This window comes from Pleurodeles waltl, chromosome 5 (genome assembly GCF_031143425.1).
Source record: "Pleurodeles waltl isolate 20211129_DDA chromosome 5, aPleWal1.hap1.20221129, whole genome shotgun sequence".
NCBI classification, from domain to species: domain Eukaryota; kingdom Metazoa; phylum Chordata; class Amphibia; order Caudata; family Salamandridae; genus Pleurodeles; species Pleurodeles waltl.
This window is the reverse complement of record NC_090444.1, coordinates 17,766,696-17,791,588: the sequence shown is the minus strand read 5'-3', so window position 1 is coordinate 17,791,588 and position 24,893 is coordinate 17,766,696. Positions and strand designations below refer to the sequence as shown.

At 45.7% G+C, this 24,893-nt stretch overlaps 1 protein-coding gene across 1 annotated transcript; it reads right to left on the bottom strand.

Annotated features, from left to right (window-relative positions):
- Positions 1 to 1,756: 1,756 nt before the first annotated feature.
- LOC138295298 (zinc finger protein 850-like) lies at positions 1,757 to 24,893 on the bottom strand. Its single transcript, XM_069233504.1, has 2 exons — positions 24,666 to 24,893; positions 1,757 to 9,867 (listed from the first exon to the last, which is right to left on the bottom strand). The coding sequence occupies exon 2, from the start codon at positions 9,418 to 9,420 to the stop codon at positions 6,961 to 6,963; it is 2,460 nt and encodes an 819-aa protein (XP_069089605.1). The 5' UTR covers positions 9,421 to 9,867; positions 24,666 to 24,893; the 3' UTR covers positions 1,757 to 6,960.

Below are 24,893 nucleotides of genomic sequence, written 5' to 3'. Positions count from 1 at the left end.
GTTCATTAATGCAAAGTCTTTATTGTTAGGGTGAGCGCTCTAAGGAAAGGTTGTAAGCTCAGACTGCACTGCTGACAGTGGTTCCAGTATGAAAATGTGTACACACGTTTGCAAAGTTTAACAATATGAGGCTACATATAATGTTCCCAGAATGCTCCCTGATTAGATGGAAATATTTGCAGAAGCTTGAAAGCAAGATTGATGATTCTTTGCTTTCAAAGAAAAGTGTTCACAAAAAATGCAACTTGAGAAAAATTGTTTTGCTAAACCACTGTGAAACTGTAGGTACCATTCCTTTGAAACGTCTTTTAATAAAAGTGTTGATGCATGCTAGCAGTTACAAAAATATTCATGATGGACAATCAGTGTAACTAGTTTAAGCACAACTATGGAAAACATGAAAATAAAGAAGCATTGAAAAAGCCAATAGTTCTGACATTGGTGGTCAGCCTTTTGGTTTTGTCAATGTGTATCTTGTTTGACTCGGTTTTTGTAAAACTTTATTGTTGACGAAGCTGCCGGGCCCCACCTTTATAACAAACATTGGCAAAAACTAAATAATTTTTTGGTCTCAAAAAGCACATATTGTCCCAATAGTTTCTGGCACTGAACACAACTCTTTAGTGTGGTAATATGCTCCTTCAGAAAGGTCAGAACGCTGTCAACTCACAGTGAAGCCAGTTGATAGAGAGATAGATTGATAGAGAGATGGATAATTTTCATAAAAACAAAAAGGTCTTGGTTAAAGCCAGACCTAGTTAGGGACCCAATTCTTAAAGAAAGTCACAAAAGTGCACCCATGGTATATGTCCTTGCAGCACAGCATATTTACGGCATTCATAAATTCACAAGAATTTATGAGGTAGGCCAGGAAATCCCACTCCTAGAAAATATTTGTGAACTTCACTGTAGCACAAGCAAATATGCATGTGTAGATTTGCCCATGCGAACATCTGTTGAGTGTTTACAAATTCACTTTCCTGCCAACCACTGTTTTTATTTTTTTTTTACCAACCCTGGAAGAAGTTTTACTTCTGTTCAGGAGTAAATTTCCAACCTTTCTCAACACGAGAACAGACCAGCGAAGAGCTGGTGAAAACTCCTAGAACAGGTTTGCTCAGACTCAAAAGGGCATTCCAAACCCAGAACCATTACTTACCACTACCTCCAGCCCCAATAGGTAGATCTGTGAAATGGTGGCTAATAAGAGAATTACTAGTATTTAAACCCTACTATACTATGAGCCCTGGCATAATCAGATGCTATTGGCAGACCTCCTATGTAATGAGACCACTGCCATAAATTGTTGCCATACTAAGTACACCAAAGGGACAAGTGGATTTTCTTTTTACAGAACGTGGAGATTTATGAAGCAACCTGTCCCATGATTATGTATATATTTTATTACATTCCACCCTCTGCTAAAGAATGGATTTTTATGTGCAGTACATTCATATAGTTGCTCCCCAGTGTAGATTTGACTTTCTGATGTTTTATGATTTACTAACGAACGCCTATTCGCGTTCGGTACACGCAAATGGTGTCTCCACAGTGTGGATATTCTGGTGTTGATTTAGATATCTCTTTTCAGTGAACATTCAATACATTCACATGCTTTCTCCCTGCTATGGGTTTTCTGATGTTGCAAGAAGTTACTCTTTGTAATGAATGCCTTTTCACATTCAGTGCACTCATATGGTTTGCTCCCAGTGTTGACTTTGAAGTGTTGATTAAATGCCTCTTTCTTATGAATGCCTTTCTCTTTCTAATCTTTTATTAAATTCTGTAATAGAACATAGGTCTGCCAAGCATGATTATATCCTTTAAGCAAATGATTTAACACAGTCACATTATCTAACAATTAACATTCGCCCAAACATAATTTGGAAAGAGGAAATGCAAAATACAAAATAAGATTAACATAAAACCACGCCCCTGCACCAGCCCACCAATCCTGTAAGCAAAGGAACATCAAAAGGAAATAGAGGAAAGAGGGTGGTAGATGATAGAAGTGGGGAGCCTAGACATCACTTGAAGTAGGAGTCATAAGTCACTTCATGATATGGGCAACGAACAATCTAGGGGAGGGTGTATAAACGGTTTGATAGGGCAAAGTTAATGTCTACTGGGGCCTCACTAGACCTAGGAAACGACAGGGGCATGCTCTTGTCATTGTTGTATGAGAGCAGCTCCAGTTCTCTTAGTTCAGTCAAAAAGCTGCAGTGATCTCAACCTCATTGGCGTGAAGCATTGATATTTCAGCCTGGACATGTAATCTATGAGGGTTTACTATTTGACAAGAACTTTCTCTTCACAGTGAGATATCTTATGTGTTTTTGGCTCCATGACCAATGTGTACCAGGTACTCTGGAACCAGGTAGGTAGGTAGGTAGGTGTGTGTGTGTGTGGGTGTGGGGGGGGGGGAAGGGAGATTATTTTTCTTCCAGAAAATGGCTATGGGCTGTTTAGCTACTCCTGTCATATGCCAGATAAGAGTCCAATCTGAGTTTGTTAAGCCTTCCATGTCTGATGGTCTTAGCCCTAAGATTAAGGTGCCAGGATCAGCTGGGAAGGTGGAAACCCAAGTTCCCTTTGATGTGGCCCAGTATTTCCTTCCAAAAAAGTTTGGATAAGCGCACAGGACCACACACATGCAAGAAAGATTCTACCTTGAGGTCACAGCAGCAGCGTATGGTTAACGTTGAGGGATAAATTCGATGTAGTCTCACAGGGGTTAGATACCATTAAGGCATAACTTTGCATGATGACTACTTTTGGAAACTTCTTGTGTGAATTTTAGGTATGTCCGGTCATAGTTATTCTCAAGTTGCAAGTCCCTGGTCTTCCCAGATCTCCCTTCTAGCGAGATGAATATGGACAGGGCCACCGGAACTATGTGATTGTACTGCTGCAGCAACATTCGCATAATTACAGATTTGTCGCATTTGCCACATAATCATCTCCTGCATAATATGCAGATTTTATTAAAAACATTTTGTTTCTAGCTCAAACGGTACAAAGCTTACTAAAAATGCAGCAGCACGTGTTGCTGCACAGGTGGAGGCCCTTTGAACTGGTCACCTTTGTGTTGCTTATTGCTGTTTGGGTGTTAAACTGGTCCTAATGAGGTGCAAACAATGCCCAGACAGTAAATTACCAAGTTTAAAAATGATGAAATAATTCATATTATTACAAAATGTGGCACATTATGCACATAATTTGCCTTTTACTGCTGCATAATTTACTTAATCGTGCCACATAATTCCAGTGGCCCTGAATATCCCTGGGCAGTGACTGGTATGGTGTCTTGGATGACTCAGTAAATTCAGGAAACTAGGCCTTTCATGGACAAGAATGTGTGGACCAATTTTCAAAATGCATGAGTGTTCTTGTGCTGGCTAGAAGGTTTGACGCAACAGGGCCCAATGTCTAAGCTGACAGTATTGAAGGCGAAACTTATCAGTAATTTGGATGTCTTGTTTACACTGGTCGAAAGATTTGATAGACGGCCTGTAAAATAGGTCTCTAGAGATTGTACAATCTTCCTTTGCCCATTTAGGAAAGGACACAGGAGATATCGTGGGTGGGAAGACAGGGTTTCTACCTATAGGCATATTAGGAGAATTTTAACAGCTATGTGCGCCCATAGCTCGAACACAGTTTTAATTGGGGTAGAAATGTATGCACTTTTTGGTGATGCATGCTGAGAAAGCTAAGCTAAGTCCCATTGTGGGTGGCAAGCAACTGCCTGGTCCTCGAGAAACCATTTTTTCTCACTCTCTCAACACCCATTTCAAGATATATTTCAGGATGGGCATACCACCCACACGTATTCAAGGAGGACTGGGCATGCCATTTCACCCTTATCTTCAGGAAGTATCTAAGATATGTGATGTTTTTCACAACTCTTTAAGAAACAGCGTATTTTGGAAAGTAACTGGGTAGTAATGAGGAGGGTATCGTTGGGGGAATAAGTTGAGTTTATGTATATGACGCACTCCAAATGGGATGCTAGTTATCATTTGTGTTTGGATAACCCCTACACCTAGGTGCTCCACCACAAAATGAAGAGCGGGGGGGGTTTCCTTGACTAGTGGTCCTGGTGAGTTTGATGGGGTTCATAATTAGCCATTTATCTGGATAACTATGATAGGGGAGGTGTACACTGCCATGATTCTATCCGTCATGAGGGGGCCAGGTTCGAGTTTGTTTAGCACTGCTCTAAGAAAGGCCCAGCTCTCATGATCTAATGCTTTCTCAGCATTGACTGACAGCAGCAAAGCACCATGACGGCTGCAAATAAAGTCAACTTGATTTAAATTTATTAGCCTTGGAATGAGAGAGTCCAGTTGCATTGCTAATATTTTTTAATACAGTTTCACATTTGTATTTAACAGGACTATCAGGGAGTAGGATGCGCAATTCGATGGATCTTTATCAGGCTTGGGGATACAGGCAATCTCTGCTTCACACATCGTGGGAGTAACATTAGTTTTCTGGATGAAGGATTTCAACAGAGATTAGACGGTCCAGGTTGGGAGAGGGGATAGGTTTTATGAAAAGCCAGAGTGAGGCCACTGAGGTCTGGGGACCTCCCTGTGAGCAGTGATATGGGTGCCTGTCTCAGTTCAGTGGGGTAAATCAGGTCTTCAAGCAACTTCCTGTGGCAAGAACTAATAGACGGCCAGCTACATTTGAACAAGTATTCCTGTATATTTTTGGGGTTATAGGACCCAAAGGTATTTCCCTTTTCTTTCTCCTCAGTAGTTCAGGTCATCAATGGTGTTTTGACTCAGGGGAATGTATGATTTGGTCCTGTGAAGTTCGATTTTGCATGCAAGATAATACCCATCTTATTTCCTTTGTCATACAACCACTGGCCCAAGGCGAGTAACAAGCACTGAGCACGGTTAGTTCTGCGTACTTTTAACACTCCCCTTTTAATAGCTAGCTTTCTCTTAGTGAATTTTGTGAGATTCTTTTTATCCAATTTCTCAAGTGCCCTATTGGCAGTGATGAGATTTTGTTCTAAGAGGCACACCTCCCTAGCCCTATCTATTTCAACAGTGATAATATTGCCTCTGATAGCGGCTTTGAATGTGTCCCACAGTGTATGGGGAGAAATCTCAAGGGTGGCATTTAGTGTGAACTATTCATTGATTGCATCAAGAATAGTGGGCATGTTCCTGGGGTCTCTCAATATTGGAGGGTCCAGATGCTAATGACAGGGTTCCAGCAGGTGGAAAGCCCATCTCTCCACATAAGTTCCATGTGAGTATGGTCAGATATGGCAGGACTAGAAAGTAAGGCTGAATCCAATGTTCATAGGAGACAGAGGATGATAAAGATATAATCTATGCACAAGTAAGTGGAGTGGACATGCGAGAAGGAAGAATAGTGCCCGAGTTCAGGGTCAAGGTACAGTCAACTGGAAAGCATCCCTGCTTCGGTGAACTCCATTTTAAGAAGTACAGACATTGCTCCTGTCCCTGGATATGGGTTCATGTTTCTGTCCCTGTTGGGATCACAAGCCTGACTGAAATCCCCCCCCACAATAATATCCCATTGGGTGTCTTGTAGTTAGGAGGCGCAGGCACTGGTGATCTTAGTGGGTGGGTTCCTTGGAGGAAGATATTGTTAACGCTGTGTTAGAGTAGGTATCTCCAGACCTGGCATCGTTTGTTTTGGCAGTTTAAGCCCTGTATAATCAACAAGAGAAGTTTAAATGTTTGTGGTGCAGTCGCTGACATTTAAGGGTTATACTCATAGGTAAAAAAGCTAATTGTGGCAAAGGGATCTTAGGCAGTGACATCAGCGGTCCCTAGACTACCCGAATCCCCCCCCAGGAGAGCCCCAAACATAAGAGGATAGCCAGAGAAAGAATACAAAAGGATGCAAAACACACACTGGTCCACAGGGCCCAACCAGAACACCTTATCCATCGGTAAAGTGGGTTATATTACTAGTCCCCATTAAAGGTGCGACATTCTGTGGAAAAGGAATGTGAGATATATGTGTGGGAAGAGGCCAAGGCAGAAAAAGTCCACTATGGGAGTAAGGAGAGGATGGTGGAAGTTGGTACTTCGTAGTTCAGTGACTCTAGATCCGTCGTTGATGCAGTGACAAAGGAGTCATTTGCTAGATCACCCCAAGGGAGAAGTGGCACCTCAGGATGGGGTCAGGTGGCTCCAAGGGTGCTGGTGTGGCAGTGCCAAGCACGGTCCTCTCACTAGAACGTCACCCCCCCCTCCCAGAATACAGCTTGATGTAGGCCGATAGTGCTCGGGCTGCTTAGAGGTTGCCACAAGTAGGTGGAGGCTCAATGTACAGATGGTGGCAGGGCGCAGACCATATGCTGCAGAAATCTCTGGCTGGTTGTTACTTCTAAGATTAAGGCAGCACCTGGCAGTTCCCGAGGAGAAGCCAGTGGAGCTCCAAGACTGTAGCACAGTCCAGGAATCCCAGCTTATGAGACAGCAGTGATGTTTCCCAGCGCACAAATCCCTTTTACACTCTGTATATTCATATATTTCTCTGCAATGTGGATTTTCTAATGTTGCATGAGTTGCCTTTTCCTAATGAATATGTGTTCACCTTCAGTGTTTTCATATCTTCTCTCCAGTGTAGGTTTTTGTAACAAATGTTTATAAACATCCAGTCTCATATGTTTTCTCCCTAGTGTAGAGTTCCTTTTTGGATTCAGTTCATTCATATGGTATCACGCCTCTGTGTTTTTTTTTGCTGAATTTGCATGATCTCCCATTGCCTAAAAAAAGCATTTTTTTTTTTAATTCTGCACAATAATGTGGTTTCTCCTCAGCGTGGAGTTTCTGATGTTGCAAAAGGTAACTTTTTGTATTGAATGACTTTTTACATTCAGTGTACTCATGTGGCTTATCCCTATTGTGGATTATTTGGTGTTTCAAAACATTTTCCTTAGTAATGAATGCTTTTGTACATTCAGTACATTAACAGTTTTTCGCCAGTGTGTATTTTCTGATGTTGAATGAGGTACGCTTTCCTACTGAATGCCTTTTTACATTCAGTACATTCATATGGTTTCTCCCAGGAGTGGATTTTCTGGTGTTGAATGAGGTACGCATTCCTACTGAATGCCTTTTTACATTCAGTACATTCATATGGTTTCTCTCCAGTGTGGATTTTCTCATGTTTCATGAGATAACTTTTTGTACTGAATGGCTTTTTACATACAGTACATTCATATGATTTCTCCTCAGCGTGGACTTTCTGATGCTGTAAAAGGCTACTTTTCCAACGGAATACCTTTTCACATTCAGTACATTCATAAGGTTTCTCTCCAGTGTGGACTTTCAGATGTCGCATTAGATTGATCCTTGCAGCAAATGCCTTCTCACATTCAGTACATTCGTAGGGTTTCTCCCCAGTGTGGACTCTAAGATGTTGCAAGAAACTCCCGTTTAAAGTGAATGATTTGTCACATTCAGAGCATTTGTATGGTTTTTCCCCCAGGTGGGTTTTCTGATGTTTCAATAGGTTACTTTTCGTAACAAATGTCTTTTTACATTCAGTACATTCATATGGTTTCTCTCCAGTGTGGACTTTCAGATGTCGCATTAGATTGATCCTTGCAGCAAATGCCTTCTCACATTCAGTACATTTGTAGGGTTTCTCCCCAGTGTGGACTCTAAGATGTTGCAAGAAACTCCCGTTTAAAGTGAATGATTTGTCACATTCAGAGCATTTGTATGGTTTTTCCCCCAGGTGGGTTTTCTGATGTTTCAATAGGTTACTTTTCGAAACAAATGTCTTTTTACATTCAGTACATTCATATGGTTTCTCTCCAGTGTGGACTTTCAGATGTCGCATTAGATTGATCCTTGCAGCAAATGCCTTCTCACATTCAGTACATTCGTAGGGTTTCTCCCCAGTGTGGACTCTAAGATGTTGCAAGAAACTCCCGTTTAAAGTGAATGATTTGTCACATTCAGAGCATTTGTATGGTTTTTCCCCCAGGTGGGTTTTCTGATGTTTCAATAGGTTACTTTTCGTAACAAATGTCTTTTTACATTCAGTACATTCATATGGTTTCTCTCCAGTGTGGACTTTCAGATGTTGCATTAGATTGATCCTTGCAGCAAATGCCTTCTCACATTCAGTACATTTGTAGGGTTTCTCCCCAGTGTGGACTCTAAGATGTTGCAAGAAACTCCTGTTTAAAGTGAATGATTTGTCACATTCAGAGCATTTGTATGGTTTTTCCCCCAGGTGGGTTTTCTGATGTTTCAATAGGTTACTTTTCGTAACAAATGTCTTTTTACATTCAGTACATTCATATGGTTTCTCTCCAGTGTGGACTTTCAGATGTCGCATTAGATTGACCCTTGCAGCAAATGCCTTCTCACATTCAGTACATTCGTAGGGTTTCTCCCCAGTGTGGACTCTAAGATGTTGCAAGAAACTCCTGTTTAAAGTGAATGATTTGTCACATTCAGAGCATTTGTATGGTTTTTCCCCCAGGTGGGTTTTCTGATGTTTCAATAGGTTACTTTTCGTAACAAATGTCTTTTTACATTCAGTACATTCATATGGTTTCTCTCCAGTGTGAACATTCACATGAAGTGTTAGCGCACCCTTTGTAATGAACGCCTTGTCACACTCTGTACATTCATATGGTTTCTCCCCAAGGTGGACTTTCTGATGGTGTGTTAGCCTTCCCTTTGTAGTAAACGCCTTGTCACAATCAGTACAATCATAGGGTTTCTCCCTACTGTGGACTTCCTGATGACGCGTTAACTCTCCCTTTGTAATGAATGCCTTGTAACACTCTGTACATTCATGGGGTTTCTCACCAGTGTGAACTTTCTGATGACGGGTTAGCTCTCCCTTTCTAATAAATGCTTTGTTACACTCAGTACATTCATATGGTTTCTCCCCGGTATGGACTTGATGATGTTGCACTAGGTCTCCTTTTGAAATAAATGCCTTGTCACACTCAGGACATCGATATGGTTTCTCACCCGTGTGGACTTTCTGATGTTGCACTAGTTGTCCTTTTGTAAGGAATGCTTTGCCACATTCTGTACATTGATATGGTTTTTCTCCAGTGTGGATTTTCTGATGCTGCAGGTAACCCCATTTGCTAATAAATGTCTTTTTACATTCACCACATTCAAATTCCTTCTCCCCAGTGTGTTTTTCATCATATTCCCAGAGTATGCTTTTTGTAATGAATGCCCTGTCACATTCAGTAGATTCATATTGTTTCAACCCTGTGTGGACTTTCTGAGATAATATTAAGTTTCCCTTTAGAGTGAACCCCTTGTCACACTTAGTGCATTCATATGGTCTTAGCCCTTTGTGGGCTGCCCGATGCCTCTCTGGATGTTCATTTCCACTGTAAGCTTTGTCACATTCAGAACATGAATAACATTTCTCCATTATGTGAACCTTGTGTTCAAACAGAGCTCTTCTTTTGATCAAGTCCTAGTCACATTCAGTATGTTGTCTCGATAATGTTGACTTTCTGATATGGCATGGACAGCCATTTCCAATCAAAGCTTTGCGATGCTACAGTACATTTATGTGGCCCTTTTCAGAGAGTGTTTCGGTATATTTGAGAGACCAGTCTTCTGTGTATACGACTCAGTGCACTCAATGTGTGTTTCAGTATTTTTAAACAAACAGTACCTCTGACGTGCAGAATCCGCTGGGCACTGAGACAATAATAACAACCACAGACCTTATCTGGGTAGCTTGGATTCCCTGGTGTTACAATGCCACTGCCTTAGGAAGGTGCTTTTCTTTCTCCAAAGTTTTCAAAGCTGTTCATACACTAGACTTTTATCCATATGATCCTTTATGTGGTTCCTACTGTATGAGTTTCACCTGCATGATTTTAAAAAGAAAGCCAGAATGAGATAAAAATACAGGAATCAAATTAATAATCATCATTAATCTTTATTCGCTCATCAAGTGACCCCACAGATTCTGCCAAAGATATTGATTAGTTCCCCCCCCCCCTTCAATGTTTTCACCGAAGCACAACAAAAACCAGGTTAAGTTGAGCCCAATAGAGCTGAAAGAAAAAGATTATTGTCTACTTTGGCCCAGCTCACAGTCGCCCCATTATTGTTCGTATAGGCCAGCGGTAGGGAATTTACAGCCAACTGTTCCTTTGTGAAGAAAGTGTTACAAATTGAAATAGCTCTGAACTTGTGATGCTAAGGGAAGAGTCTAATAGCATGCATTCATCTAACCATTCCCTAAGACTTTGCAAGGATAAAAGATAAAATCAACTAGGCTAGAACACCCACACCCAATAAAAGTGGGAATGTTAACTGGATTAGCGGCCAGAGAATCAAAGGCGAACATCAAGTTATATTTCGGAAGTACCAGATTGAATTATTTTCCATACAGACTGTGAACAAAATGTGTAATGAGATCCCCATCATCACCCACAAGCCTGCAAGACTCAGCTAGTGACAGTTGCCAGTGTCTTGTATTAAAATCCTCCATCCATACAATCACATATCTACTATTTATGTTGCTCACACACAAATTAATAATCATCAATGTCAAGGGAAGAAAATATTATTTCAGATTTAAAACCAGTCTGAGTGACAATTGGTACCAAATGTAATTGTAAGGAAAGCACAAAACTGTTTGGGTTCCTCCTTTCCCATAGAACGGAGGATCTAACCGTTTTGCCAGGTTTCTGACATAGTTCCTTGTTTAGTGACTCTGCCTCACAAAATAGGGTTAAATCTTAAGTGAGATGGCTCCTCATGTCTTCTGCTATGTACTGTATTGTAGAACAGTAACAGAGAAAGAAGTGGCAGTGATGCAGGGAGTCCCTCCTGATTTATAATACGCGTTTATTTATTTTTCAACATTTTGTGTGTTTTACACATCGTATGCAGTGTACAGGTGAATACAAGGTGACAGAGGAAATAATTTGAAAAATCGAGGTGGTGCGAGTAACAAACTAATAGTGAAAGTCCAATACATTCCAGCATAGCAAAATAATATAGGGGGCTAGGACTCCTAACTCAGTGAAGTTTAGCAAAGAAAGGTAGAACTAGGGCACAGAGACTGAACACCTTCAACATAGTACAACTCAATTGAAACCAAGGAGCTCCCTGAGTAATAGACCATATTTAAAGCAACATAAGGAGGTAACAGCTCTGCTCCAGGCACTCTGCCAGGACGGCCCATCCTGCCAACATCTAGTCCCCTTTTGTCACACTGTCTGGGATGAATACACAAAGCCCAACAGCAGGGTCACATGACTCAGGACACTAGCAGCAGGTGCCAAATGGTTAGGAAAAGAATTTCAGAATTGTGGCTTAAAATCTTACTTTAACTCTTGTGTCCAAACTTGAGATCCACAACTACTGCCAACTAAAAGTTAGCACTTATTAAATATAATAAAGGGACTAATGTTATTCAGGGCCTGATTATGAGTTGCTCGTTACATTGTGTCCGGTGTGTAAACCTTTGTTTACGCAAGGGTTGGAATTACGAGTGGGTAGGTACTGAACGCATCCGATAACTATCAGATGTGTTAAGTAACTCAACTTTTGTTAAAATTCTGCAGGTCAAAGGAAAAAACAAACAGTGTTTACTGTATCATGTAGATTTTGGTGTGTAAAACACCAACATTTGCAGATTACTCCCAACAACATGTAATAGGTCTTGGAGTGAGGGTCCCTACTTAGACAGGGTGCAAACCGCCTGCCAACTAGAGACCCCATTTCTAACATTGGTGGCAGTGGTGGGATTTGAACCCAATCCCCGGAGAGACTGGAGGACAGGAGAGAAGCCAAGAGGCACCAGATAGAGTTGGAGAGGCTAAAAATGGAGGAGAAGAAAATGCTCTTAGATCATGAGCACAGAGTAAAGGAGCTGGATCAAAGGAGTAGATCCAGCAGCGGTGGTGGCAGCAATACCTCAGTCCACTCAGAATAGTACACATTCCCAAAAATGTAGGAAGGGAGTACAAGAAGGGAGATGATATCCAGAGGTGGTTTCAGGGATATGAGGCATCTATCCACATGAATGGGGTCCCTGAGAAGAATTGGTGAGCAGGATTGTTGAACCACTTCACAGAGGAGGGGAGGGAGACTTTGTTAGCTTTGGGTAAGGGGTACAACCTCACCCATTCTGACATGAAGGAGGCCCTTCTCACCAGGTATGGTCTTTTTCCTGACAAGTACAGGGATCAGTTTAGAGGGAGTAAGAAAACTGATTCACAGACCTAGTTCGAATGTGTGGATTCGTTTTGCAGGGCACTGGATGGTTGGGTGAAGGGCAGTAATGTGACAGATTTTCAGGGGCTGTACAACTTAATTGCATGGGAGCACTTGTTTAGTCTATGTTTTTCGCAGAGCTGCGCTAACACTTGACTGATATTAAGGTGACTGACCTCAGGAAGCTTGCTATGGAGGCAGACAGCTGGGTGAGTACCAGTGTCCACAAGAAGGAGTATGTGGGAGACTCAGCCAAGGGTGTGCAGGGTCCCCAAGCGAAGCGGGGGGGAGGGGAGGGAGGTCAAGGGAGACACAGTCAGGTCCCAAGAAAAGGGGTCCCAGGTCCCTTCTGACAGGAAGGAGGAAGGTTCTGGTGAGAGGTAGCCCAAGACACCCCATTTTCAACACCAGTGCTTTGAGTGTTCCCAGTTAATACATATGAAAGGGGACTCTGTTTGTCCTAAGAAAACCCACTGGTGGCCCCTCTACAGCGATAGCTAATGTGGCCTTAACGGTAGGTAGTCCCCAGGGGCAAACCATAGACCATGCCAGGATATCCCTTAGTTGGGAGGTGGACTCAGAGGGTGAGTTGTTGATCCCCGACGGTGGGAGTAGTCACTTCCACCAGGTGACAGTTAATGGGGTCCCAGTCACTTTTCTGAGGGACAGTGGGGCTAGCCATACCATAATGGTGGAACAGCTTGTCTCCCCAGAACAGCACACCAGCCCATGAGCAGAACTTCTTCCGCCCTATGGCCCGGTATCCCTAGAGTGGGATAGTTAGTCCGCAGATGTCAGGGGAACTGGGAGGGGCAGCCCCCAGAGGCGCCCTCACAGTTCAGTTGTCTGGGGTTACCACTCCAAGGTAGAAGGTACAGGGCCCCAGCAAGAGAGACGGGAGGAGGGAGAGAACACCTGTGTCCTCTGCTCATTCTGAGGGTACAGACCCTCAGTTGAGTAACCAGTCTCAGGATACCAACCCTGGACTGGTGGGAGGTGAAGTAGAAAAAGAGTGCAAGTCACCTGGTGTTACTTCCCCCACTTTTCGAAACCACAGAGGCTAGAGACCCTAGGATGGCCTGGGGCCTGGCTCTTGACATTGACAGCTGCCAGTGGCCTCTTTTGGTTGTTTTCCTTGTGGTCAGAGTTTTCTCTGGGAGGGGAACTGAAGACGGACCCCAGGGGATGAAGGGGCCACATCACACTGTTGGCCATGGTGGTACTGTCTGCCTACTGGGATGCATCTGAGAGCAAGGTAAGGTTAGGTGCTGCGCAGATGGAGTCTTCAGATAAGGAGAAGGGTTCCCCCTGCGTTAGTTCAGTGGGCCCTGAGAGTGTTGACCGAGGGATCCACTTGGGTTCAGAGAGGCGTAGAACTGGCAAGAGCCCCTGCAGGTAGTGGGCCACTGTCCAGATTCTGTTGCTCTAAGCAGGAAAGTCCAGTAAGGCATTTTCTTGCTTAAACCATTCTGTGCCTCTGCCTGCTTGTGTATTCCACGTCTGGGTCAGACTGACAGTTGGGCTGTTGGGAATTCCCTCTAGACAGTGACACAAAGGGAGCTGGGGTGTAGCCTGCATATCCTGATGGGCCATCTGGGCTAGAGTGGATGGAGGAGTGGTCACTTACACCTGAAAGGGCAGTGCCTGCCCTCACACAATGCAGTCTCCGACCTCCTAGTGTGTTTCTGGGGCCAGGCCTGGGCAAGGCAGTATCTTGTCAACAACAGAGACTTCCCTTTGAAGTTTGCCTACTTCAAAGGCAGACAGGGTATAAGTAGTGGACCCAAAACCCCAGACTTTCAGAATCTTTCTGGGTCGAGAGGAACCTCTGCCAAGGAGAAGAGCTGAAGAGCTGGGAGAGGAGTACTGCCCCTTTGCTGTGTGTGCTTTGCTGGGTTGGCCTGCAGTTGCTGCTCTGCCTTAAAAAATAGCAAGGGGTGAACTTTGCTGTGTATCCTGCTTGAGAAAGGTCTCCAAGGGCTTGGAGTAGAGCTTGCCTCCTGTTGGAAGTCTCAGGGATAGCAAAGACTTCAGTTTCTTCTACCTGCAACACTGGGAACTGTGTGTTCTGTGCTGCTCTGTACTTCTTTGTGTGTGCTCAAGAAGAAAAATCACTGCGGCGTCGCCAACGACCCTGCTGGCCTACACAGTGACCTGCCAACACTGCACAGAGCCGCACTGCCCCACTTCACAATGCAATCCTGGTCTCACCGCCGCCATCTGACGCGCCACCAAGCCGCTGCTTGCACCGTGACCTGTGGGCCCCGCACTCCGGCATCGCCTTGCTCACACCGCAGCCTGGGCATCCCCGACGACAATGATGATGCTCCTGCCAACACCTGCGCTGCTGCCTGCACCATGGCCTGTGGACACCGCCCGTGAGGTACATTAAGCACCATCCCGCACCGCAGCCCCAGTCCACCGACGCCACCATCATCGCCTCCAGTGTCGTCACCAGCCATCCCTGTCTGCACTGTGACCCGTGGATGTCGCACAGAGCCCATCCTGCGCCTCACCGCCGACTTGGGCCTACCGACAACAGCGCTTCAGCAACGACGACGCTGCCTGCACCGTCACCTTGTGACACCACACATCGCACCGCCCCGCTTCACACCGCAGCTCTTGTCTCACAGACACCGCTGGATGCCGTCACCCAGCTGCTGCCTGCACCGTGACCTGTGGGCACCGCACATCGCATCGTCCCGCTTCGCACCGCCGCCCCAACGCCATCCACGCCAGCGCTCCTGACTTTATCAGCCCGGAGTTCCATCTGTAACGCGTGTGACTTCAAGGGCCCGATGACCCCCGCACCAGCATCCGGAACAAACCCCGCGACACCAGTGATGCTCTCTCCGGACCTCATCGCGAGGATCATGATGCCCTACATTTCCAAGGTACTGTTTGCAGGTCTTCCTGACACCGTAGCTGGCCCGCGACGCTGCAGCCGGCCTGAACTGTTGGATTTGTTGTTCAGAACGCCATGATAGCCCCAGATGGCGCTATTGGCTTCAAGGAACTGTCTTTTTAACTAATTCTTGCAAAATGTGTATCTTATTTATTGTATGTTGGATTTTTCTCATTTTGGTCTCATTTCACACAGATAAATATTGAGTATTTTTCTAAAACTGGTGTGGTGTCCTTTTGTAGTGTTTTCACTGTATTACTTGTGTTACGTGCAAATGCTTTACACATTGTTTCTGAGATAAGCCCGACTGCTCGTGCCAAGCTACCAAGGGGGTGAGAAGGGGTTATCTGAGCGGGTAGCTCACTTATTCTGACTAGAGTGAGGGTCCCTACTTGGACAGGGTGCAACCAGACTGCCAACTAGAGACCCCATTTCTAACAGGTCTTATTTATCGCACCAGATATATAATGTACTCGTGGTATCATGTGCAATAAGTACCACCTATACTTGTAGTTAGGGCCAAAGCAGTGAAAAATGAATTTAGGAGTTTTTCCCCTGCCAGGACATTTAAAACTTAAGAACACATGCCCTACTTTTTAAATATACTGCACCCTGCCCTGTGGGGCTTTAGGGGCCTTAGGAGTGACTTGAATGCATTAAAAACAGAGGTTTAGACAAGGTAAAAGGTTTATTTTGCCAGGTCGAAATAGCAATACAGGCTACAATGGCAGGCCAATACACTAATAAACTGTCACTTTACTGGGTGGCACAATGAGGCTGCAGGCCCTCGGTACTGGGGTATTATACCCCTTCAGAAGTGTAGGAAGCTGGCCTGGCTTATAGTGGGTGCCTGATGTTACTTACACCTTGTGCCAGGTCCAGTTATCCCTCGTTAGTAGATTAGTAGTGTTCTAGCAGCTTAGGCTGATAGAGGTAGCTATAGCAGAGCAGCTTAGGCTGAAATAGGAGACATGCAAAGCTCCTACTATACCACGTACATCATATAGGTATTATATCATAAGAAACACAATACTCAGAGTTACTAAAAATAAAGGTACTTTATTTTAGTGACAATGTGCCAAAAATATCACAGAGAATATACTCCCTTAGGAGGTAAGTAAAATACACAATATATACACACAAACCAAAATCAGGTAAGTAAAACAGTCAGAAAGTAGAGCAAACACTGTAGAATACAATAGGATGCAATAGGCCTAGGGGCAACAAAAACCATATACTAAGAAAGTGTAATGCGAACCACGTAGGGACCCCAGGCCTAGTGTAGTGTGTAGAGGGTCACTGGGAGTGTAAGAAAACACTAAGGGTGTCCAAGACACCCCACCCCAAGACCCTGAAAAGTAGGAGTAAAGTGCTACTACTTCCCCAGAAACACACTAAATTTGTGATAAGAGGATTTTGCAAAGACCACAATAAACTGCAAAGAACTGAAGACTGATTCCTGGACCTGAAGACCTGCAAAGGAAGGGGACCAAGTCCAAGAGTTGCTAAAGTGGCCGGGGGGGGGCAGGAGCCTACTAAACCCCGGATGAAGGTGGAAAATGGCTGCCTCCAGGTGGAAGAAGCTGAAGCTTCTGCAACAACGAAAGGTGCCAGGAACTTCTCCTTTGTGCAGAATATGTCCCACGGCGTGCGGGAGGATGCAGAGTTGTTTCCTGCGCAAAAGACCGCAAACAAGCCTTGCTAGCTGCAAGAGTCGCAGTTGAAGATAATGGGAGCTACCCGGGCCCAGGAAGGACCAGGATGTCCCCACTTGGGTGAGGAGACAGAGGGGGCCCTCAGCAACGCAGAGAGACCACGCACAAGAAGGTAGCACCCGCAGAAGCACTTGAACACGGGTTCAAGAAGTCTGAACACGGCGGTTGTCTCAACACTGCAAAAAAGGGTCCCACAAAGCCGGAGATAAACTCAGAGAGCTGAGCATTGCAGGACAGAGTGCTGGGGACCTGGGCTAGGCTGGGCACGAAGGATTCCTTGCAAAAGTGCACAGAAGCCCTAGCAGCTGCAGTTCACGCAGTACACAGGATTACTGTCTGGAGAGGGGAGGCAAGGACTTACCTCCTCCAAATTTGGACAGATGACCCACAGGACTGTCTTGGCCACTGGGGTCCACCACCTGTGTTCCAGGGGTCACACTCGTCACGATGAGAGGGGACCCAGAGGACTAGTGAAGCTGAAGTTTGGTGCCTGCTGAAGCAGGGGGAAGACTGTCAACCCACGGGAGATTTCTTTGTGGCTTCCAGTGCAGGATGAAGGCGGGCAGCCCCCAAAGCATGCACCACCAGGAAACAGTCAAGAAAGCTGGCAGGATTAGGCGTTACAATGTCGCTGCTAGTCTTCTTGCTACTTTGTTGCAGTTTTGCAGGCGTCCTGGAGCAGTCAGCGGATGATCCTTGGCAGAAGTCGAAGAGAGAGGTGCAGAGGAACTCTGGTGAATTCTTGCAAGTTGTTATCTGAGGAATGGCCCACAGGAGAGACCCTAAATAGCTCTCAGAGGAGGATTGGCCACCTAGTCAGGTAAGCACCTATCAGGAGGGGTCTCTGACGTCACCTGCTGGCACTGGCCACTCAGAGGCATCCACTGTGCCCTCACACCTCTGGATCCAAGATGGCAGAGGTCTGGGACACACTGGAGGAGTTCTGGGGACCACCCCTGGGGTGGTGATGGACAGGGGAATGTCACTCCCCTTTCCTTTGTCCAGTTTCGCACCAGAGGAGGGGCTGGGGGATCCCTGAACTGGTGTAGCTTGGCTTATGAAAGAAGGGCAACATTTGTGCCTTTCAAAGCATTTCCAGAAGCTGGGGAGGCTACTCCTCCCCAGCCCTTAATACCTATTTACAAAGGGAGAGGGTGTAACACCCTCTCTCAGAGGAAATTCTTTGTTCTGCCTTCCTGGAACTGGGATGCCCAGACCCCAGGAGGGCAGAACCCTGTCTGTGGGTTGGCAGCAGCGGTAGCTGCAGTGAAAACCCCAGAGATCTGGTTTGGCAGTACCTGGGGTCCACAGTGGAGGCCCAGGGATGCATGGGATTGGCACCCCTATATGTAGTGCACGTGTGCAATGGTGTCCCCGCACTCACAAAGTCCGGGGAAATGGCTCTGAACTATGTGGGGGCACCTTTGCTAGTGCAAGGGTACCCTCACACTTAGTAACTTTGCACCTAACCTTCACTAAGTGAGGGTTAGACATATAGGTGCTTTATAAGTTACTTAAGTGCAGTGTAAAATGGCTGTGAAATAACGTGTGAGTTATTTCACTCAGGTTGCAATGGCAGTCTGTGTAAAGAATTGTCTGAGCTCCCTATGGGTGGCAAAAGAAATGCTGCAGCCCATAGGGATCTCCTGGAACCCCAATACCCTGGGTACAGAATCCAATTTCAACTAAATCAAATTCAGAAAACAGGAGGGGTGAAGGCAGAAACTTTGGAGGAACACACACCACGGAGGTCTAACAATTCCAGGTTCCTCCAAGGATAGAAATTGCATTTTTCCAATTTGGATCTGCAATTTGCATTTGATATTCTCTGCTGCAAACTATGGGAATATGTGCACTGAATACAATCCTGTTTTACAGGCAAACTGGACACTGCATTTAAAATGTGATTGTTTATTCTACGGATATCAAACCTTATTCTTGGACAAAATAGTTTTACCACAAATAAGGACAGCAAAGCATATTCACTTTGTATAGGCACAAAACGAAATTCGCTAAAATCCTGCAAATTATGATTATGTGTCAATCCCAGGAAATACCACAATGAAAGAGAACTAATCGTCTTAATAAATATTGCTGAGTCATTAATGTCCCAATAGCACAGGTCAAAAACTAAATTAGGTGACAACATTTCATCTAATCTGGACGATATTGTGTACAAAATTATAGTGTAATTATTCTAACAAAGACAAAAGCAATGATTTTTAACAAATCTCTGATTATCGGAGGATTATGGATAGAAAAATTTGCAAGCTTTAAATATCTTGGTGTGACGCTCGATGAAAGAGGAGGCAGGAAAGTGCAGTTAGTCACTGTAGGAGGCTGGACTGGCTTGTAGCGAGTACCAAGGGGTACTTACACCTTGCACCAGGCCCAGTTATCCCTTATTAGTGTATAGGGTGTCTAGCAGCTTAGGCTGATAGATAATGTTAGCTTAGCAGAGCAGCTTAGGCTGAACTAGGAGACATGTGAAGCCACTACAGTACCACTAGTGTCATATGCACAATCTCATAAGAAAACACAATACACAGATATACTAAAAATAAAGGTACTTTATTTTTATGACAATATGCCAAAAGTATCTCAGTGAATACCCTCAGTATGAGGATAGCAAATATACACAAGATATATATACACAATACCAAAAATATGCAGTATAGTCTTAGAAAACAGTGCAAACAATGTATGGTTACAATAGGATGCAATGGGGACACATAGGGATAGGGGCAACACAAACCATATACTCCAAAAGTGGAATGTGAATCACGAATGGACCCCAAACCTATGCGACCTTGTAGAGGGTCGCTGGGACTATTAGAAAATAGTAAGGGTTAGAAAAATAACCCACCCCAAGACCCTGAAAAGTGAGTGCAAAGTGCACTAAAGTTCCCCAAAGGACATAGAAGTCGTGATAGGGGAATTCTGCAGGAAAGACACAAACCAGCAATGCAACAACGATGGATTTCCATTCGAGGGTACCTGTGGAACAAGGGGACCAAGTCGAAAAGTCACAAGCAAGTCGGAGATGGGCAGATGCCCAGGAAATGCCAGCTGTGGGTGCAAAGAAGCTTCTACTGGACAGAAGAAGCTGAGGTTTCTGCAGGAACGACAAAGGCTAGAGACTTCCTTTATGGATCCCCCACGCCGTGGAGAGTCGTGCAGAAGTGTTTTCCCGCCGAAAGACCACCAACAAGCCTTGCTAGCTGCAATTCGTGCGGTTAGGGATTTTGGGTGCTGCTGTGGCCCAGGAAGGACCAGGATGTCGCCAATTGCGTCTGAAAGTAGCCTCTTTCTAGCCTTGTTACCCCCACTTTTGGCCTGTTTGTGAGTGTATGTCAGGGTCTTTTCACTGTCTCACTGGGATCCTGCTAGCCAGGGCCCAGTGCTCATAGTGAAAACCCTATGTTTTCAGTATGTTTGTTATGTGTCACTGGGACCCTGCTAGTCAGGACCCCAGTGCTCATAAGTTTGTGGCCTATATGTATGTGTTCCCTGTGTGGTGCCTAACTGTCTAATTGAGGCTCTGCTAACCAGAACCTCAGTGGTTATGCTCTCTCTGTACAAATTGTCACTAACAGGCTAGTGACCAATTTCACCAATTTACATTGGCATACTGGAACACCCTTATAATCCCCTAGTATATGGTACTGAGGTACCCAGGGCATTGGGATTCCAGGAGATCCCTATGGGCTGCAGCATTTCTTTTGCCACCCATAGGGAGCTCTGACAATTCTTACACAGGCCTGCCACTGCAGCCTGAGTGAAATAATGCACACATTATTTCACAGCCATTTTCACTGCACTTAAGTAACTTATATGTCACCTATATGTCTAACCTTTACCTGGTAAAGGTTAGGTGCCAAGTTACTTAGTGTGTGGGCACCCTGGCACTAGCCAAGGTGCCCCCACATTGTTCAGGGCAAATTCCCCGGACTTTGTGAGTGCGGGGACACCATTACACGCGTGCACTACACATAGGTCAATACCTATGTGTAGCTTCACAATGGTAACTCCGAATATGGCCATGTAACATGTCTAAGATCATGGAATTGCCCCCTCTATGCCATCCTGGCATTGTTGGCACAATCCCATGATCCCACAGGTCTGTAGCACAGAGCCTGGTACTGCCAAACTGCCTTTTCAGGGGTTTCACTGCAGCTGCTGCTGCTGCCAACCCCTCAGACAGGTTTCTGCCCCGCTGGGGTCCAGCCAGGCTTGGCCCAGGATGGCAGAACAAATGACTTCCTCAGAGAGAGGGTGTTACACCCTCTCCTTTTGGAAAAAGGTGTTAAGGCAGGGGAGGAGTAGCCTCCCCCAGCCTCTGGAAATGCTTTCATGGGCACAGATGGTGCCCATTTCTGCATGAGCCAGTCTACACCGGTTCAGGGACCCCTCAGCCCTGCTCTGGCACGAAACTGGACAAAGGAAAGGGGAGTGACCACTCCCCTGACCTGCACCTCCCCTGGGAGGTGCCCAGAGCTCCTCCAGTGTGCTCCAGACCTCTGCCATCTTGGAAACAGAGGTGCTGCTGGCACACCGGATTGCTCTGAGTGGCCAGGCCAGCAGGTGACGTCAGAGACTCCTTCTGATAGGCTCCTTCAGGTGTTGCTAGCCTATCCTCTCTCCTAGGTAGCCAAACCCTCTTTTCTGGCTATTTAGGGTCTCTGCTTTGGGGATTTCCTTAGATAACGAATGCAAGAGCTCATCAGAGTTCCTCTGCATCTCTCTCTTCACCTTCTGCCAAGGAATCGACTGCTGACCGCGCTGGAAGCCTGCAAAACTGCAACAAAGTAGCAAAGATGACTACTGCGACCTTGTAACGCTGATCCTGCCGCCTTCTCGACTGTTTTCCTGGTGGTGCATGCTGTGGGGGTAGTCTGCCTCCTCTCTGCACCAGAAGCTGCGAAGAAATCTCCTGTGGATTGACGGAATCGCCCCCCTGCAACCGCAGGCACCAAAGAACTGCATCACCGGTCCCTTGGGTCTCCTCTCAGCACGACGAGCGAGGTCCCTCGAATCCAGCAACTCTGTCCAAGTGACCCCCACAGTCCAGTGACTCTTCAGTCCAAGTTTGGTGGAGGTAAGTCCTTGCCTCCCCACGCCAGACTGCATTGCTGGAAACCGCGACTTTTGCAGCTACTCCGGCCTCTGTGCACTTCCGGCGGAAATCCTTTGTGCACAGCCAAGCCTGGGTCCACGGCATTCTAACCTGCATTGCACGACTTTCTAAGTTGGTCTCGGGCGACGTGGGACTCCTTTGTGTAACTTCGGGTGAGCACCGTTTCACGCATCCTCGTAGTGCCTGTTTCTGGCACTTCTCCGGGTGCTACCTGCTGCTGAGAAGGCTCCTTGTCTTGCTCGACGTCCCTTCTCTCTCCTGGGCCAATTTGCGACCTCCTGGTCCCTCCAGGGCCACAGCAGCATCCAAAAACGCTAACCGCACGACTTACAGCTAGCAAGGCTTGTTGGCGGTCTTTCTTCAGGAAAACACTTCTGCACGACTCTCCATGGCGTGGGGGATCCATCCTCCAAAGGGGAAGTCTCTAGCCCTCGTCGTTCCTGCAGAATCCTCAGCTTCTTCTGTCCAGTAGAAGCTTCTTTCCACCCACAGCTGGCATTTCCTGGGCATCTGCCCATCTCCGACTTACTTGTGACTTTTGGACTTGGTCCCCTTGTTCCACAGGTACCCTCGACTGGAAATCCATCGTTGTTGCATTGCTGGTTTGTGTCTTTCCTGCAGAATTCCCCTATCACGACTTCTATGTCCTTTGGGGAACTTTAGTGCACTTTGCACTCACTTTTCAGGGTCTTGGGGTGGGGTATTTTTCTAACCCTTACTATTTTCTAATAGTCCCAGCGACCCTCTACAAGGTCACATAGGCTTGGGGTCCATTTGTGGTTCGCATTCCACTTTTGGAGTATATGGTTTGTGTTGCCCTTATCCCTTTGTGCTCCCATTGCATCCTATTGTAACTATACATTGTGTGCACTGTTTTCTAAGACTATACTGCATATTTTTGGTATTGTGTACATATATCTTGTGTATATTTGCTATCCCCATACTGAGGGTACTCACTGAGATACTTTTGGCATATTGTCATAAAAATAAAGTACCTTTATTTTTAGTATATCTGTGTATTGTGTTTTCTTATGATATTGTGCATATGACACTAGTGTAGGAGCTTCACTCGTCTCCTAGTTCAGCCTAAGCTGCTCTGCTGAGCTACCATTATCAATCAGCCTAAGCTGCTAGACACCCTATACACTAATAAGGGATAACTGGGCCTGGTGCAAGGTGTAAGTACCCCTTGGTACTCACTACAAGCCAGTCCAGCCTCCTACAACATAGAATTACAAAACAAGGACTTTCATAACTACAGAAATGTATTTTCAAATGTTTGTGTAGTTCACTTTTGAGCTATTTAGATCGATTGGGTAAATGAAGCCATATATTGCCATGTTTGATACAACTTTTTAACTCTTTTAATTTGTATGAGCGATGAGATGTAATGATTTTAATTAATTGAACATCAATAAAATTCTTACTCATATTCTGATCTAGATTATGAATTGTTAGCAAATTGTTAACAAGCTAGTAAACTGGGGTTTATCACCCTAGCAGGGAACGGTGCTGTTCAGCGCTTCAAATGTTGACGAATAATGCAAACCTGCCATTGAAGGAAGTATGGAGAATAGTGCGGACCTATGGAGTCACACCTAGTGTTCCACAGAATACAATCTGTTTTAGTTGATCAGAGGTAGGATTCCATTAAAACAAGGATCATGCAGGTTGGATGTTCAAGGCCCAGAAGAGTGAGTGGACATATGAGTCAGTTAAAGGCAAACTATGGCATAGAAACGTTCCAGGGAATTTTATGATTTTAAGCACAAGTGTAAACAGGTCGATGTGTGTATTGGACATCTGGTGAGAGTGCCTGAGTTTTAAGAGGAGAGGTGAAGGAAAATGGTATCAGCCTTTAAAAGTGGTGAAAGTGTTGCGCAATTTAAGGTTGCTAAATGATGGGAAAGTGCGGCATCTGAGTCGCGTTTGACGATACAAAGGAAAGGTACCTGCAAGAGTGAATGGTTCTACCTGGTTGTTGGATGAAGTGAGGAGAGATGGCCAGAATACCTGGCATGATGAGAATGTGGCTGAAGCTGGGAAGAGGGAGGGGCAGCAATGTCTCCAGTGATTGCACACTCACTTCCAGCAGTAACGGAATGGGATCCAAGGGTGATGGTAGTTTCCGTAGGTGCAGAAGAAAAATCCTCAAACCTGCACAACTGAAGGATTACGTGTGCAGTGGCTAAATGTTTTCCAGCAGTTCTGTATGTAAATGTAAACAATATCCTATGTAGCACTTTAATGTTTTTATGTATTTCTATTAGTCGTCTAGTTGTAATTTCTTTTATTTGGCAAGGATGGAGATGTGTTGTAGGTGCATTGTCCAGTTGGCTGGGATGGAGGGGTATCTGGGATGTGGAGCATGCTGAGGGGAGAAGCGAGGCGCCGGCAGTGGCAGTGGATGCGCTGCCGGAGGGGTCACTGCGCTCTGGCGTGGAGCTTGGCTGGAAATGTGAGGCGCAGCTCTGCGGCCGGGTGTACGGACAGCTTGCTCTGCAACCTGCACAATAAAACTACTGATCGCCGCGGGGAGCAGGGGCAGGCCCCGGCAGAAATAAAAGTAGCTCGTTTCAGACTTGAATATCTCAGTATTTCTTTTAAACTCCCCCCCCCCCCCCCCGCCCACTGAACTGCGGCTTGTTCTGGGGTCTCCAGGGCGTGCGGGGCCTCACCTGCACCCCCAGCTTCACGAAGCCGCGTCACTGGCTCCCAGGCCCCCCGCAACACTGCGTGTCCTGAAAGTAGACAGCGCCTCGTGTCCTCCCCGCGCCTGCCGGAGCGCCGCCGCCGCCTGACTTCAAGCCGCGTCAGCTCTTCCGTGGCTACGGTAACAAGCGCAGGCGCAGACAGTTGTTCCGTGGATACCGCAACAAGCGTCTCACCCCTGCGCAGGCGCAGAC